At 38.5% G+C, this 14562-nt stretch overlaps 1 protein-coding gene across 3 annotated transcripts in view; it reads right to left on the reverse strand.

Annotated features, from left to right (window-relative positions):
• ASB4 (ankyrin repeat and SOCS box containing 4) overlaps positions 1-14562 on the reverse strand; it is a 63416-nt gene that overhangs the window by 15310 nt on the left and 33544 nt on the right. For all 3 annotated transcript variants that reach the window (XM_032252902.1, XM_032252900.1, XM_032252901.1), the window contains exon 3: positions 7356-7846. In XM_032252902.1, the coding sequence (XP_032108793.1) occupies positions 7356-7846 (491 nt within the window). The remainder of the gene's footprint in view (positions 1-7355; positions 7847-14562) is intronic.

Raw genomic sequence — 14562 nt, forward strand, 5'->3', positions numbered from 1 at the left:
AAAAAAAAAAAAAAAAAAAAAAAAAAAAAAAAAAAAAAAAAAAAACAGCCAAGCTCCCTGGAACTCTAAAATGCTTTTGAAAAGTCTCACAACTTTGAGTATTCCAATACACTGCCACCATGGCAGATAGGCAGATTAATAAAATCAGACCAATTTCTTTGACCTTCCAAATGAAAAAGAGGCACTAACAAAGAAGATGAAACCTGAAGAATTACTTTGCCTTTGTACATAATTGAAGCGATTTTGAGACAGACTGGACACAGAATACATTCCCAGCTGCCCGGGAAACTCTTCCAGCTCTACAGAAAATGTTATCGAAAAACTGAATGTTAGTCAATAAACTTAGATTTGCTGGTGACCACAGGGTAAAGCAAACTCCAGAATAACATGCAAGTTGAGCCAATTTGTCTTCCCAGTCCAATACCTGCAGAGGACTGGTGTCAGGTACCAAACCATACTTATTAGTATTTTACCTTTCATCAACAAGGGAAAGATGACATGAAATTCAGTTAGCTATTAGCACACTCTGTTTAACAGTTCCTTGATCAACGAAAAATACTTGAAAGCTGAGTCAAGGTGGCCAGAATTTCCTTCAGGAGACAGAGATATTTAGCTTTAACATTTAGATGAAACTAGATGGATGTTTATACACTTAACCAACTTTTGGTGTGCCCAGTAAAAGGCACTCCTTAATCCTAGTTTAATCGTCTTTCCATTGTCACCAGATAAGCAGCTCCAGCCACAGACCTGTCTTTTAAATTTTCTCATCATGAGTTTCATATCAGTCCCATTTTTCCCTTGAAACTTCAGAAAACATATATCAACCTTAACCCTGTCACTTGGTGTTAGGTGGGGAGGAAGCCCATCGCTCACCATTAGAAGACAGGCATGCCTCTGCACTTAACAACTTTCCTCGAAGAAATTTCTTCATAATTTCCCAGGCCATCTCAACTTCAACCTATTATTGTTGAGCAGAAGATAATAAACCAACTTTCCTTCCATAGGGAAATGTGGCGCTAGACCACCTTCCTCATAGGTGGTCTAGCATAGCATTTTTTAATTTCAAAATTGCATTTACATATTACAAAGACGTAATAAAGCATTGCATTTTTATTACATTAGGGTAATAAAGACCTAATGTCTTGGGATCACAGATGAAACAGAAAGATTATGATCTTAATACCCAACTAAGTAAGAGTGTGTGCATGTGTGTGTGTTTGTGTGTCTGTGTGTTTTGACAGTAAAGAAGTCAACCTGAATAGAGGGCCCATATCAGGGAATGTTAAAGGTCAGAGCTGGTAAGATGAAGCCAGCTGGCTGCACACCTGGAAGCCAGTCTGAAGAGCGTGGGATTGACTTGACAGGCAACAAGAGGCTATTATACACTCTTAACAAGAAGGAGTGATATTCAACCTATCCATTCCATTAGGAAGCCTTTATTGAGCACTGTGTTTAGCACTATGACAATAATTCTGAGATGTTTATGACCTGTTTTTTGTCTTTAAGGAGTTTATAACCTAGTTGAAAAGACACAAATAATTTCAAAGAGTTAGAGAGCAATGTAAGTCAGTAAATAATAAAAGACTAACTTACAGATCATCAAGTGTTCTTAGGCATCATCAGCAAGGCACAGAGAAGACAAGTACATCAAGGTCAGAGAGCAGAGGGGAGGCTGACAGGAAGGGCACCAAGCAGCTCCTAGGCTGGCGTCAGCACTAGTGCTGGGAAGGAAGGGTGGCTGAAGCTGGGAGAAGGAACAAGTATAGGGCGTAATACTAATCAGATAGAAGGAGGAAAGAATACCACTTGAAAGCCAGAGATAGAAGACAAACAGCGGTGCCACTGATCAACAGACATGAGGAACATACTAATCTGGGAATGGAAAGATAATGAGCAGGAGGATATTTCATCTTTAATGTCTTCATGTCAGTCAAAAATGTATACAGCTAAGATGGAGAGATTATGTACCATCAGAGTATGTGCTGGCTAAAGCATGAAGCTCAGCAGCACTCTAAATTGGTATAAATGCAAATGGTAGAGGATCATTACCAACAGCTTCAGAAATCCTAATAGGCACAAGAGAGGAAGAAGAAAAAAATAATAGCTACCATTTTTCGAGTACTTACTATGTGCAAAGGACGGTGTTAAATATTCATATACTTTAGCTTGCTCAATCTTTGAATAATCCCATGAGGTTGGTCCAAAAGTATCCCCATTTCAGAGATTTAAGACCAAAGGCTTAGAAAATTTAACCTCTGGGTCCTTTAGCTAGGAAATGATAGAGTCAGGATTTAAACTCAAGTCTGCATGATTCCAAAGTCAAAAGAAAACCAGACATGTCAGAGTGAAATACCAAATAAAGAAAGCATTCCAAGTGAGGTTATCACAGGAGTCATGAATATCAAGGAGATGAAGACAGATCAAATACCACCAGATTGAATTAAAAGGCCAAGTTACTGGGAGTTGGGTGAACTGAAACAGGTAAGGAACAGATTGTGGGGGATAAAGGATGGAGAAAGAATTGTTGGTCGGGCTGGCCTGTCCCTATCTTTAAGATCCTTGGTGTCATAGCATGCAGAGTATTAGAGGCTCACTAAATAACTTTCCCTTCTTAGTGTAGGACCCATTAAAAAATTAAATGAAGATGACAATCAAAGATCAGAATTATCATCTTCATTACTGATAAAGTAGATTACATATCTTAAGTTAGGGGACCATACAGAGCTTCTAACACTCTACCTCCCAACTGAATTAATACCCCAAAATTGCAGGCCTCTCCCTGGCAGACAGAGTTTATTACTGGAAGCTTCCCATGTAAATGAACAAAGAATTCAAGGATCTCCAAGATTCAAGACCCAAGGTTAAGCAAGCTAACTCATTCCTCCTCCCAACTCATCAGTCTGTTAAGTAAAGTGAGAAGGCTGGGGACAGAGATTAGTGGGGTATATTTTAGCAGCATTTTCCTTATGAAAACATGAGCAAAGGAAACGTGAGAAAGCAGAATGGTGTCGACTCCGAAGGGAGAAGCCACAGCCTCCTTTTGGCTTTGCCAGCCCAGAACACAGAAGATGCTCAGTAAGCTTCACTTTCATGAGCCTCTGGCATCTTTATTCTTCCTTGGAGGAACCATTAGACAAAAAAGCTCTTTCTACCGTGGTAACTACTGGAGAGAGCTTTAGACACCTCATCTCATCATTCAACCCCAAAAGCATGGATTAATACACCATCTATTAAAAAAGAGATTCAAGGCAAGTCTCCCTGCCACTCTTCCCAACCAAATGTCATCTGTAAGCCACTTCAGCAGAAACATTCTCAAGCTACCTCCACTCTTACATATTGATATATTTGTGTTCAGAAAGGTACTTAATGATCAAAGAAAGTTGCCTATACCCTAGCTTCATATAAGCATTGTTCAATGGCAGAAATCATCCTCACCTCCCCCAAATCCTCATGTTACCTTTTCGTCCTCTAGAAAAATGTCTTCCTTGCCCTACAAGAAAACCCAATCCTGGCTCCCTGGAGTGTCACTTTCTTTGGGATTATGCTGGGAGAAAAAAAAAATCAAATGTTCTTTTGTATACTGGAAAGCAATTGCAGACCCTCTAATTCTTTTTTCCCCTGCTTATGTAATTTACACATTGGCTTTCAGTGAAATACACCCTCTACAAATATGCTTTGTATTTTGAAGAAAGCATCTTCAGCTCTGACCTTGTTCCTTGTAAATACGGAAACTGAATTCCCCATCCACACAAGAACGAATCACTTTATCTTCTGGATAAATGAGTCAGTCATTTATTTGTCATAAAGATGACTTTCTGTTTGGAAAGTAGGGCTGTGGAGTAGTTGTTTTAAATCACTTTGAGGCATCTGCATAGTAAATTGTATAGTTTTTCTTTACTTTTCCTTTGGAAGCGGGCCAGTTCTCCTACACAGTCTGTTGAGTAGCAACAAAAATGTTTGTAATACCAGCCATCTACCAGTAGGCAACTCTATCCTAAATCTCTTTAGCATACAGCCTAAGTACAGGGACTCAAAGGAGCAAAACAACTGAATAAGAAAATGCTAACCATGGATAAAGTTGGTTGGAACACACAATTGTATGCCTACTTTATAGGATGATGGAGCCACCAAGAAGGTCAAGCAGGGGAGATGCCTACGCTGGACCAAGAGCAGGTGTTGAGAGCAGGAGAAAAGGAAACACTTGGGTTGAATGCCTCTACTGTATTCCACAGCAAGTTTCAGAATACAACTCAACATTTAGTCTCTGGGCAGGGATTCACACACATACTGTCTCTCCTGGCTGGGAAGACCCTTATAGTAAACCAGGCCCAGGGACATCAATTCTCCTGCCCAACGGATGTGTAAGGATAATAACAGTCATAGCCATCATTTGTTTAATGGTTGCCATGCCCATGGCACTGTGCTAACCACTTCTCATACTATCTCATTTAATTATCAAAACAACCCTACAAGAAGGCTATTACTATTCATGGACAAAGTGATAGAGTATGTTTCCTGGCACCTTCATGCCCCGTGTCCCTGTCCATCCTTTTCTCTGGAAGGAAAATAGTCTTTGAAGGTCAATATGCAGAAAATTATACTTTGTGAAGTGAGCTATATTACAGAGGTAAATTTTTTTTTTTTTGTCTTCTAGAGGTTACACTATGAAGAATGACCAGCTCTTAGTGAGCTGTAGATAAGAAAAGAAGATGGAAGTAGACCAAGGAAGAGATGTTTATAGATGCAGGATGGGACTGAAGTGAGGAACTGGGAAAGAGACTCTGCAAGGACTGAAAGCAGTCCAAGAGAAAAAGAAAAGAAAAACGTTTGCCACCATCCTCTGTGCTTTGAGCATATTTGTGATGTACTATGAGTATATTAACTTCCTTCTTGGGAAGAACTGAGTCTGCACATTATTGTCAAGGCATACATTCAGGGTATATGCATTAGCAGGGGAAGAAACTGAGGCCCAGGAACTTTCAGCAGTTTATTTAGTCACACTCTTGTAAGTGGCAGAATCTAAGTTTGTCTAACCCCAAAGTCCATGCTCCTCACCACCCTCGCTATTTCCACTGTGAGTCTAAGCTACCGTCATCTCTTATCTAAATCATTGCAACTTTGCCTGCCCCCAACTCAGAGTTATTCTCTGAAAGGCAGTCAAAAGGATCATTTTAGAATATAAATCAGACTTTTATTTTTCCCAACTCAAAATCTTTCAGTGGCTTCATCTCTCATGCAGAGCAAAACACCAAGAACATTCCCTCAGCTTATGAGGCCATATATGTGGTCTGCAAACAACCTACATATATACCTCTTGGACTTATCTTCCTCTTGCTCACCCCACTTCAGCCACTGTGGCTTCATTGATCTCCTTCAAACATGCTTAGCCCTCTTCTACCTCAGGACCCTCGCACCTGTTTTTCCTTAGGCCCGGAATGCTCTTTCCACTTTCCCAACAGGTATTTCCATGGCTTGTTCCTCCACATCCTTATTTTTTCTAATCAACTTAAAGTAGCACCCATAATCTGGCATTCTCATTATTATTTTTTTGCCCTGCTTTTTCTCCATAGCACCTACCATATCAGAGTATATTTATTTTCCTGTTGTTTTGTTTGTTTTCTGTCTCCCACTAGAAAGTATCTTTCATGAAGGACTTTGGTTCATTGCTCTACCTTTAGCAAATAGAAGAGTGCCTGGCACTTGGAGGTGTTTAGTAAATATTTGTTAAATAAACAAATGAGTGAACTTATGCTTACTCTGTGTGACTTTATGAAAATATTTTAACCCTATTATCTTTAGCTTAATTGCCTTTCAAATGAGAATGATGCCAGTGCCTACCTCAGAGTCTACTATAAAAATAAAACCAAGTAGTCTGTATAAAACCTATTTAGAGCTCAACTCAGGACAGTTATTGTAACATTATTCTCATTCTATTTCTCATCTTAATCATTTGGGGTTCTCTAAGAAACTTTTAGAAAGTTCAGGACATTCTGGGATTTATATATAATTTTTTTAAAAAAGATTTAATCTTCCAATAACATCCTGATTACCAAGAGAAAATTCCTTACTGAGATCACAGGAGTTGCTGAACCCATCAAATCTTCATTTGAAAGTTCTCTGGTTTCTCCATCTTGAATTTGCCCTGACTGAATGCACCACCCTTAAATTCCTTAATAGAACTTTTTTTTCTAACTAACCTTCATACTGAAGAACTTCAGATGAGTCCCTGACATTTTACCCAGGTAAGAGGTAGGACTTAAGCTGTGAATTCAGGAAAAAATCTGTTAATTTGCAATCTGTGGCCCTACATTGGTCAGCTGTTGTATACTTCAAACTCTTCTGCTTCTAGTTAATTAAATTTTTAGAGTAAAGGGGAATCCTAGGTATGGTACTATTTGATTTATTTTAAGGTAAAATGCATTTTGGCCTCCAAATTAATTACCATCAATAAACTTACGCAAAATTCAGTCTCTTCCATGTTTCTGTAGCACTCAATCATTCTTCTACCTTATCCTTTGCCACAGCATATTAAAATTCACCCTTAATTTGTTTGCCTCATCTGCTAGATTCTAAGCTTCTTGAGGACAGGGCCCATGTCTTGTTCCTAACAATACTGGTAGCAACTGGTCCCTACCAGCCTGTTTGAGATTATCAATGTTGTTAAGAGAAACTTTTCAGTGTGATATCATAAGAATAAATGCTGGAACTACAGTATCTGAGGTTGGGTCCTGGCACTGGCCCTGCAGGAGCTCAGGTTAAGTTACCTAACTTACTTAACTGTGCCTCAGTTTCCTCCTCCGTAGAATACGGACAATAACAATAATTATAGACTTTGTAGGATTGTTGTTAAGAATTAAATGAAGAGATACAAAGTGCTTATAACAGTGTGCTTACTCATTATATATAATAAATATCATTTTTAGTACTTAATAAATGTTAGCTTTCATTAAACTGGAAAATCGGGTGGCCCTTTCATGGCTACCAGCTAATTCCAAGGCAGGTGGAGTCACCTTTAGATCAGTCATTCTGTTTAAAAGATGGTAAGTGTATGTCTGTCTAACACTATTCACCTTTTTGGCAGACTTACCTCAGTCCCCCAGGAAGCCACCAGTGCATTGGTGTTCATATAAGGCATAAAAAAGCATCTGCTACTCTTGTTCTCATTCTAGCTCTCACACCTGATTTCAAGCAAACTTAGACTAGAATGAGATGGTGAGACAGCTAGGGTTAGGTATGTAACCAGCGGTAGTTAGCCCAGGACTCAAGCCTCAAGCAAGCTTGAGTGACTTGGAAATTTCAGACAGGGCTGCCGTTTGAGTCTCCCTCAACATGCTGACCGCTGGGCACAGCCTCACCTTGTGGAACTGTGGAGGGTATATTCGGGCCGCCCCGTGGTTCAACAGGAGCTGGTAGCAGATCTCAGGCTGCGCGGCAGGGCGCACGGAGGTGACCTTCAGCACGTACTGGATGGCAGCACAGCCGTTGATGTCCATGAGATTGGCTTCCGCGCCAGCTTCTAGCATCATGTGCATGAGCACGTGGTCACAGTTCCAGGCTGCCTTGTGGAGGGGAGATTTAAAGTCGTCATCCCGGGCATTGACCTCGGCTTTGTAGTCGAGCAGCATGCGGCAGATGAGGTGGTGCTCGGTGCTGTACTCCTGCTCCTTAAAGCGGAGGGCCCAGTAGGCGGCGATGGCCAGGGGCGTCTCCATGTGGGCATTCACGCTGTCCACTATGGCCCCGTGCTCCACGTAGAAGGCCACCAGCTCCGAGAGGCCGAAGTGGGCAGCCGTGTGCAAGGGCGTCTCCTCATCTTGGTTGTTGGTCTTCATGTTCACATTCGCCCCTTTAAAGGGAAATTGAGGAAGACAACTATTTAAACATATTTTGTCATTATTCCTAAAGTTCACAAAACAAGACTTTTCTCACTGCTTCTCTTTTAACTTCTGACTGCCATATATTATCCCCACCCCTCAACCCCTTTGCCCCCAGGTTCCAATGCTGGGCCTCATGGAAGCCATTCCCTTGAAGCAACAGCGCCATCTCCTGGGTAACTAGCAAAGGCACCCAGGGGAGGAGAAGGAAGGATTCGTGCCACAAGGCTGGAACCTTGCTAAATTTCGCTTCTTACTCCCAGATTGATTTGGAAATACCAAGAGATTTCTATATCTATATACATTAAATTGCTTTTATCAATATAACAATGTTTGCTAATATCATTAAAAGCAAAAGTTATATCACAACCTTTGACTCTAAAAATCAACTGTTTTGAATATTCCACAAAAGAATACTTTCTTCTCTTTCATAGCAGGTAATCCTAAAAGATTGTTGCAAGTAAACTTTAGTGGTATGGAAATTGTCCATCCCTTTGGCTGAAATTACAGTACAGACTAAACTACAGTACAGTACAGTCTAAAGTCCCTCTGTAAGACTTTCTTGGAACACACCACCACCACTACCACATACGTGCATGCATGCACACACACACACACACATACACACACACATACAACTTTAGTCACTAAACTAGCGTAAAGGACGTATTTTTCATTGAAAGGGGTAGAAGCTGGTATAATAGAAATACTCACTTAAAGAGAGAAAATGATTCAGAGACTGCAAAATGTTTAATTTATGGTTGACAAAGGATGTTAGAAATAGGAATTTTTTGTGTGTGCTTGGAAAGCTCCTTAAAATTACTTAATCCAACCCACTTATTGAACAGGCGAGAAAATTTAAGTGAATTTTATTTTCCTAATAGGAAATGTTAAGTGTGAGAGTGGTCAACTAAAGAATTGGAAAGTTTCCTTCTCTCCTAATTTAATGGGGTGAACAAAATGACTCTTCCAGGGCCAGCACTAATATTAATTCTAATGCAATTTTTAATAGCTACTTCAAGTATAAATCTGTAGAGACTTTGTTATCATTATTATTATTATTATTATTATTCTAGTAACTAGCATTTACTAAGCACTTATCCATGTGCAACATTCTTGGCTAAATGCTTTTCATATATTTCCTCATTGAATCTTACCAGCAACCCTTTGAAGTAGGTGCAGTTTTTATCCTAATTTTACAGATGAAGAAATTTGTACTTAGAGAGGTCAATTATTGGCCAAAAGTACACCCAGCTCGTTGTCACAGGTATAACTAGCTGGAGGTGTCACAGGTGGTAAAGGAATTTACCAAGACAGTTGTAGGTAAAGAAAGGCAGATTTATTAGAGAAAGTATGAAAATATGTTGCAAGGTTGCAACAGGCAGACCAGAAGAGAAGGGACTTCGTAGATGTGGGGTGGGATTGGAGAGAAGTTTTATAGGGTTGTGCTGGAGGGAGCTGCTGTACTGAAGGAGGTCATTGTGCCCACAGAACAAGGTCATTGTGCCAGGAAGAGGTCATTGTTTGTGATTCCCCATTTCTCAGAACAACTGTTCATTGTTCTTCCTCACCTGGGGCTCTCTCCCACCTGGGGCCCCTTCCTCATTATGAATCAAGATTTGAAAACAGACAGTGTGGCTTCAAAATTCCTTATCACTGTTCTATTCTACCTCATACTAATTTTCTGAAGGAAAACTTCTCTGTAGTTTGCTCTCTTTTGCTATATGAAAACCAGAAAGTAGTAGAAAAATAACATTGCATTTTGTTAGCTTAAAAAAAAAATCATTCACCATGTATTGTTACTTTATGCCCTTACTTATGGCATCTCCTGATCATACGGAACATTTTTGAGAAAGGCAAAACTCCTACAAGCGTGCTCAATATCCTATATAAAATCAGTCCCCACGGGAGGTACCCAAGAGCACACTGCTTTGTGAACCCTGAAACTGTATTCCTAACTTGTAGAAAGCAGAATTGTAACCAAGATTGTCTCTCATGGAGCCATCTGTGTTCATCAGTATTCTGCCCTAGAGAAGTCTGGGTCAGGTCTTCTTTGAGGTCAGGTCTTCTTTGAGGTCAGCTCTTCTTTGTTCTGGCGTGAAATGGAATGAATGAGAATGTCTTCCCGGAAGCTATGTGCAGGGTCACTTCAGACGCTGGAGAATTTCCAGTACAGAAGAAGATCAAAGGGTCAGGATGAAATTTTTATAGTCCAACTTGGAACAAACCACATCCTTTATTTTTTTAAGTACTTGGACATTTACAATTGATCTTTGACCTCTTGGTACAACTAGATATGCTACATGATTTCCTTTTCTGAATAGGAGCTTCTTATTTTTATACTTGAATTGTATCTTCAGTGTAACTTTTCCAGGGAATTGGTAAAGTAGGATAATTTGATTACTTTTTTATTTTAGATTTTGTGATTTATTCAATAAATTTTTGAGACCAGAAACATAAATTCTTGGGAACTTTGAAATATATTTTAATGTGAAAATACAATGTATTCATTTCCTGGAGCTGCTGTAACAAAATACCACACACTGGGTAGCTTAAAACAACAGAAATTTATTCTCCTGCACCTCTGGAGACTAGAAGTCCAAAACTAAAGTGTCAAGGGTTGGTTTCTTCCAAAGGCTTTGGAGGAGAATCTGCTTCGTACCTCTCTCCTACCTTCTGGTGATGGCTGGCAGTCCTTGGCTTGTAGACCCATCACTCCAGTCTCTGCCTCCAGCTTCGCATGGCATTCTCTCTGTGTCTCTGTGTTGTAGGTAAATCCGGGTTCTTGTCATATGACCAGGATAATTTAGGCACTCAGACACTTTGAAGGTTGAGGGATTATGGAATTTATTGGACAAAAAGGAAAAAGACTGTCAGCAAAGTGAGAGGGGTTCCTGTTAACAGGCCCCCATTTCACAGACTGAATCCCAGGTTACCACCCAGGAACAGGAGAGGCCAGGCTTGCTCCCTGCTGCAAACGGCAGGAACTTCCATAGCTCCACCCCATTCTCCCAGTGTGCAGGTTGGTTGGAGGGTGTCTGGAGACCCCATTATACTTGGCTGTCTCATTTATGTCTCCACATGGTCATCTTCTTATAAGAACACCAGTCGTAGTGCAACAGGGAACAACCTTACTCTAGTATGATTTTAACATAACTTAAGGAATTACATCTCCAGCAACCCTATTTCCAAATAAATTCACGTGCTGAGGTATTGGAGATTAGAGCTTGAACGTATTTTTGTCGGGGAGGATGGCACGCGCAATTCATATATACGTACAGTTTTTTAAATTATTGCAAAGCCATCACCATCTAATCACATCCTTGCTCATGAAATCAGACACTCTTAGACCCAGAAAATCCTTCCATTTTCCTAGAATCTTCTGCCTCACAGCTCCTCCATCGTACCAGAGGTAACTGTTATCTTAATCAGATCTTTGCATTTCTTTTCAGTTTAACCACTTTTTATATAACAGGTAAACAAGATAGCTGCATTTCATTAATTTTTGAACTTTGAATAAATGGAATCATAAACACAAATTACTTTGACTTACTTCTTTCACTCAACATTGTGTTGGTGAAAATAATCTATCCTGTGATGTTTAGCTCTCATGTGTTCATTTTATTATGTCTGTCTTTTAGCACGAGTAATCCACAACTTATCCATTCCACTGGAGATGGGCATTGCCAGTGTCAGGCTATCCCAATCACTGATGCCATGGGCATTCTTGCATATCCTTGTACTCTGGTGCTCACGTGCAGGGGTTTCTCTGGGCTCTATATCTATGTGTGAAATTGCTGGGTCACTGGGTATGCATATCTTCAACTTCATTAGATACTGTCAAATAAGCAATTGTATCAGCTTACATTCTGATAAGCCACGTGTGAGGGTTTCTCATGGTACTACATCCTTATCAACATTGGCATTTTCTATTTAATTTTAGCCAGTTTGGTGGGTGCAGAGTGATATCTCATTGCATTTGAATGATTTCCTATTACCAATTAAGTTGGACACGTTAATATTTTTATTGACCAACAGTGCTTTTATATTACTCTCATAAGCATTTCCATGTTGTTATATAGTCATTTCAAACATAATTTAAAAATAACTACATAGTCCTTAGAGTAAGTTGACCCTACTGTGCTGATTTTTTCCAAAATTTTGATCTTAAAACTAATACTACAATTAATAATTTTGTGTGTAAATTTTAGGATTTTTCCTTAGAATAAATTCCCCCAAAATAGAATTATTAAGCTGAAATATTTGAACTATGTTGAGTCTTTATGAATAATTACCAAAAGTTATATATATATCCCTATGATACACAAGACTAGTTATTTCACTAACCAGTATATTACACATTTAAATAGAAATTATTGCTAGTTTGGTAGCAAAAAAAAAAGTTTTATTTTTTAAAATCCGAATTCATTTATTACAGTTTAGACACTTTCTCTTTAATTATTAACTAGTGATAACTTATTTTTTAGTTAATTGTCCAGATTTAGTTCATTGCCTCTTTATTAAGTGAAATCATTGTACTTTGCATTTTTTATGACCTCTTTATGAAGAGATAAGCTTATGCTATCACAATTGCTATAAACATTTTAACCAGTTTATTTTAATTTTTCCTAAATACAGTGATGTTAACTTTAGAGTGTCAAGGTTTTTCCTGTATTTTCCTTTGTATCAGAATGTCCTACTCCTTTCAGAAGTGGCATAACAATCTAGATTAATTATAATCTAGGCCGGGCACGGTAGCTTACTCCTGTAATCCCAGCACTTTAGGAGGCCAAGGCAGGTGGATCACCGAGGTCGGGAGTTCGAGACCATCCTGACCAATATGGAGAAACCCTGTCTCTACTAAAAATACAAAAAAAAAAAAAAAATAGCTGGGCGTGGTGGTGCATGTCTGTAATCCCAGATACTCGGGAGGCTGAAATATGAGAATCACTTGAACTCTAGAGGTGGAGGTTGCGATGAGCAGATATCATGCCATTGCACTCCAGCCTGGGCAACAAGAGCAAAACTCTGGCTCCAAAATAATAATAATTATTATTATTATCTAGTTTTTATAAATGTTAAAAAGGCTAATAGTTGATTCATCTGGATTTTATTCTGGTGTACACATCAATTTAAGAAGAATTGACGTTTGGAGTCCTTTCACACAGTCTGTTTCTCTAAAAAGTTTTATGTTTCTATAAAGTATACCATATAAAATTTGCAGCAGTTTTCATTCTAGGTGGGCAGAGTACATTGTTTCTGGGGTGAAGTGACTTTGAATGGGAGAAGGTCCTTCATGAACCTTTTAATTTATGCAAGAGGGTCTCTAAAACCAGTTTGCAAATGAGACAGGTAAAACTTTAAATTTTCTCTGCATGACAAAGAAGGAATTTTCAGATTTCATCTGTGGGCAAAAGCAACAGTGGTTTGTGTGCACTGAGAATGGGGTGAAGAGGAGAGAGAGGATAAGAATTTCAACAGAGAAGATGGAGGCTCCTCCCTGTCCTGATGGTCTTGATTTCTCGAAGAGCCCTTGTGTGGAAAGAGATGGGTACTAAATGGGAGGATCAACTCAGATCAGTGCTTCCCAACCCTTCCAGACACTTCCTGTGCTGCAGTGAGAGCCATAGAGAACATCATCTACCTTCACACATAATCTTTTTAAAATAAACATAATGCCCTAATTTGTAGATGCAAAATTATGATTGTTACAAATAATATAGTTAAATTACAGTGATGTAGAGTAAAATTCAAATGTTAATATTTAAAAAATGATGTAATGAAATATGATCTGCTTGAACCTATGTGTAGGATCTGAACAGCTACATATTCAAACTAACACAGGTGTTTTATATTGTAATTCAAATACCATAAGCAACCTTGCCATCATGAATGGTATTCCGAAATAAGAAAAATTACTGGTAAAGTTCTGAATAAATCAAAGTTCAGCCTCACCTTGTTTTATATCATAGTTGCATCTCCAGAATTGTCTATAGTTATTTAAAAATTCAAAATTATTTTGTGTTTATATATGAAACAGAAATCTCTGTTGTGTTACTGCATCTGAATGTCTATTATTACATCAGCACCAAATCTAAGATTTTCTAATGAATTATGAAATATTCAAACATAGAGAAAATTCCAGAAAACACTGACACCTGTATACCATACCCATATTTGACAGAATTTAATTATTGTCATATTTGCTTTAGTTTTCTTTTGTTTTATGATAAAATTTTACAGATAACCCTAGCCCTTTTCTTTCTTCTCCCCTCCCATTTTTTTTTCCTCCACAGAGGTAACTACTATTCTAAAATTGATGCTTGTCATTGCTTGGTAAATTTTTGTCCTTTTTACTATTAACATGTGTATCCATTTAAAAATATACTATTATTTTGTGTTTTGAAAGGCTAGATACATTGTATCTCACTTTTTCAGCCTGTTTTTATCCATCACAATATGTCTGAATGGAGAACTGTTTTTAAATTTCAACTGCTGAGCAGAATTACCTTGTATAAACCACAGTTTAGCTATTCCTTTACCAAGGATAGTAAATTTATTTTAGCTTTTTCCCAATAGGAAATATCTTTCAAATTGTGCAATAGTTACTTGAGAGGAAGAAATAGAATTACTGGGGAGAAATGTATGAACATTTTCAACCATATTAAATTATATTCATCAGCGTATA

This window comes from Sapajus apella, unplaced genomic scaffold (genome assembly GCF_009761245.1).
Source record: "Sapajus apella isolate SASKATOON/1434 unplaced genomic scaffold, GSC_monkey_1.0 scaffold81, whole genome shotgun sequence".
NCBI lineage: Eukaryota > Metazoa > Chordata > Mammalia > Primates > Cebidae > Sapajus > Sapajus apella.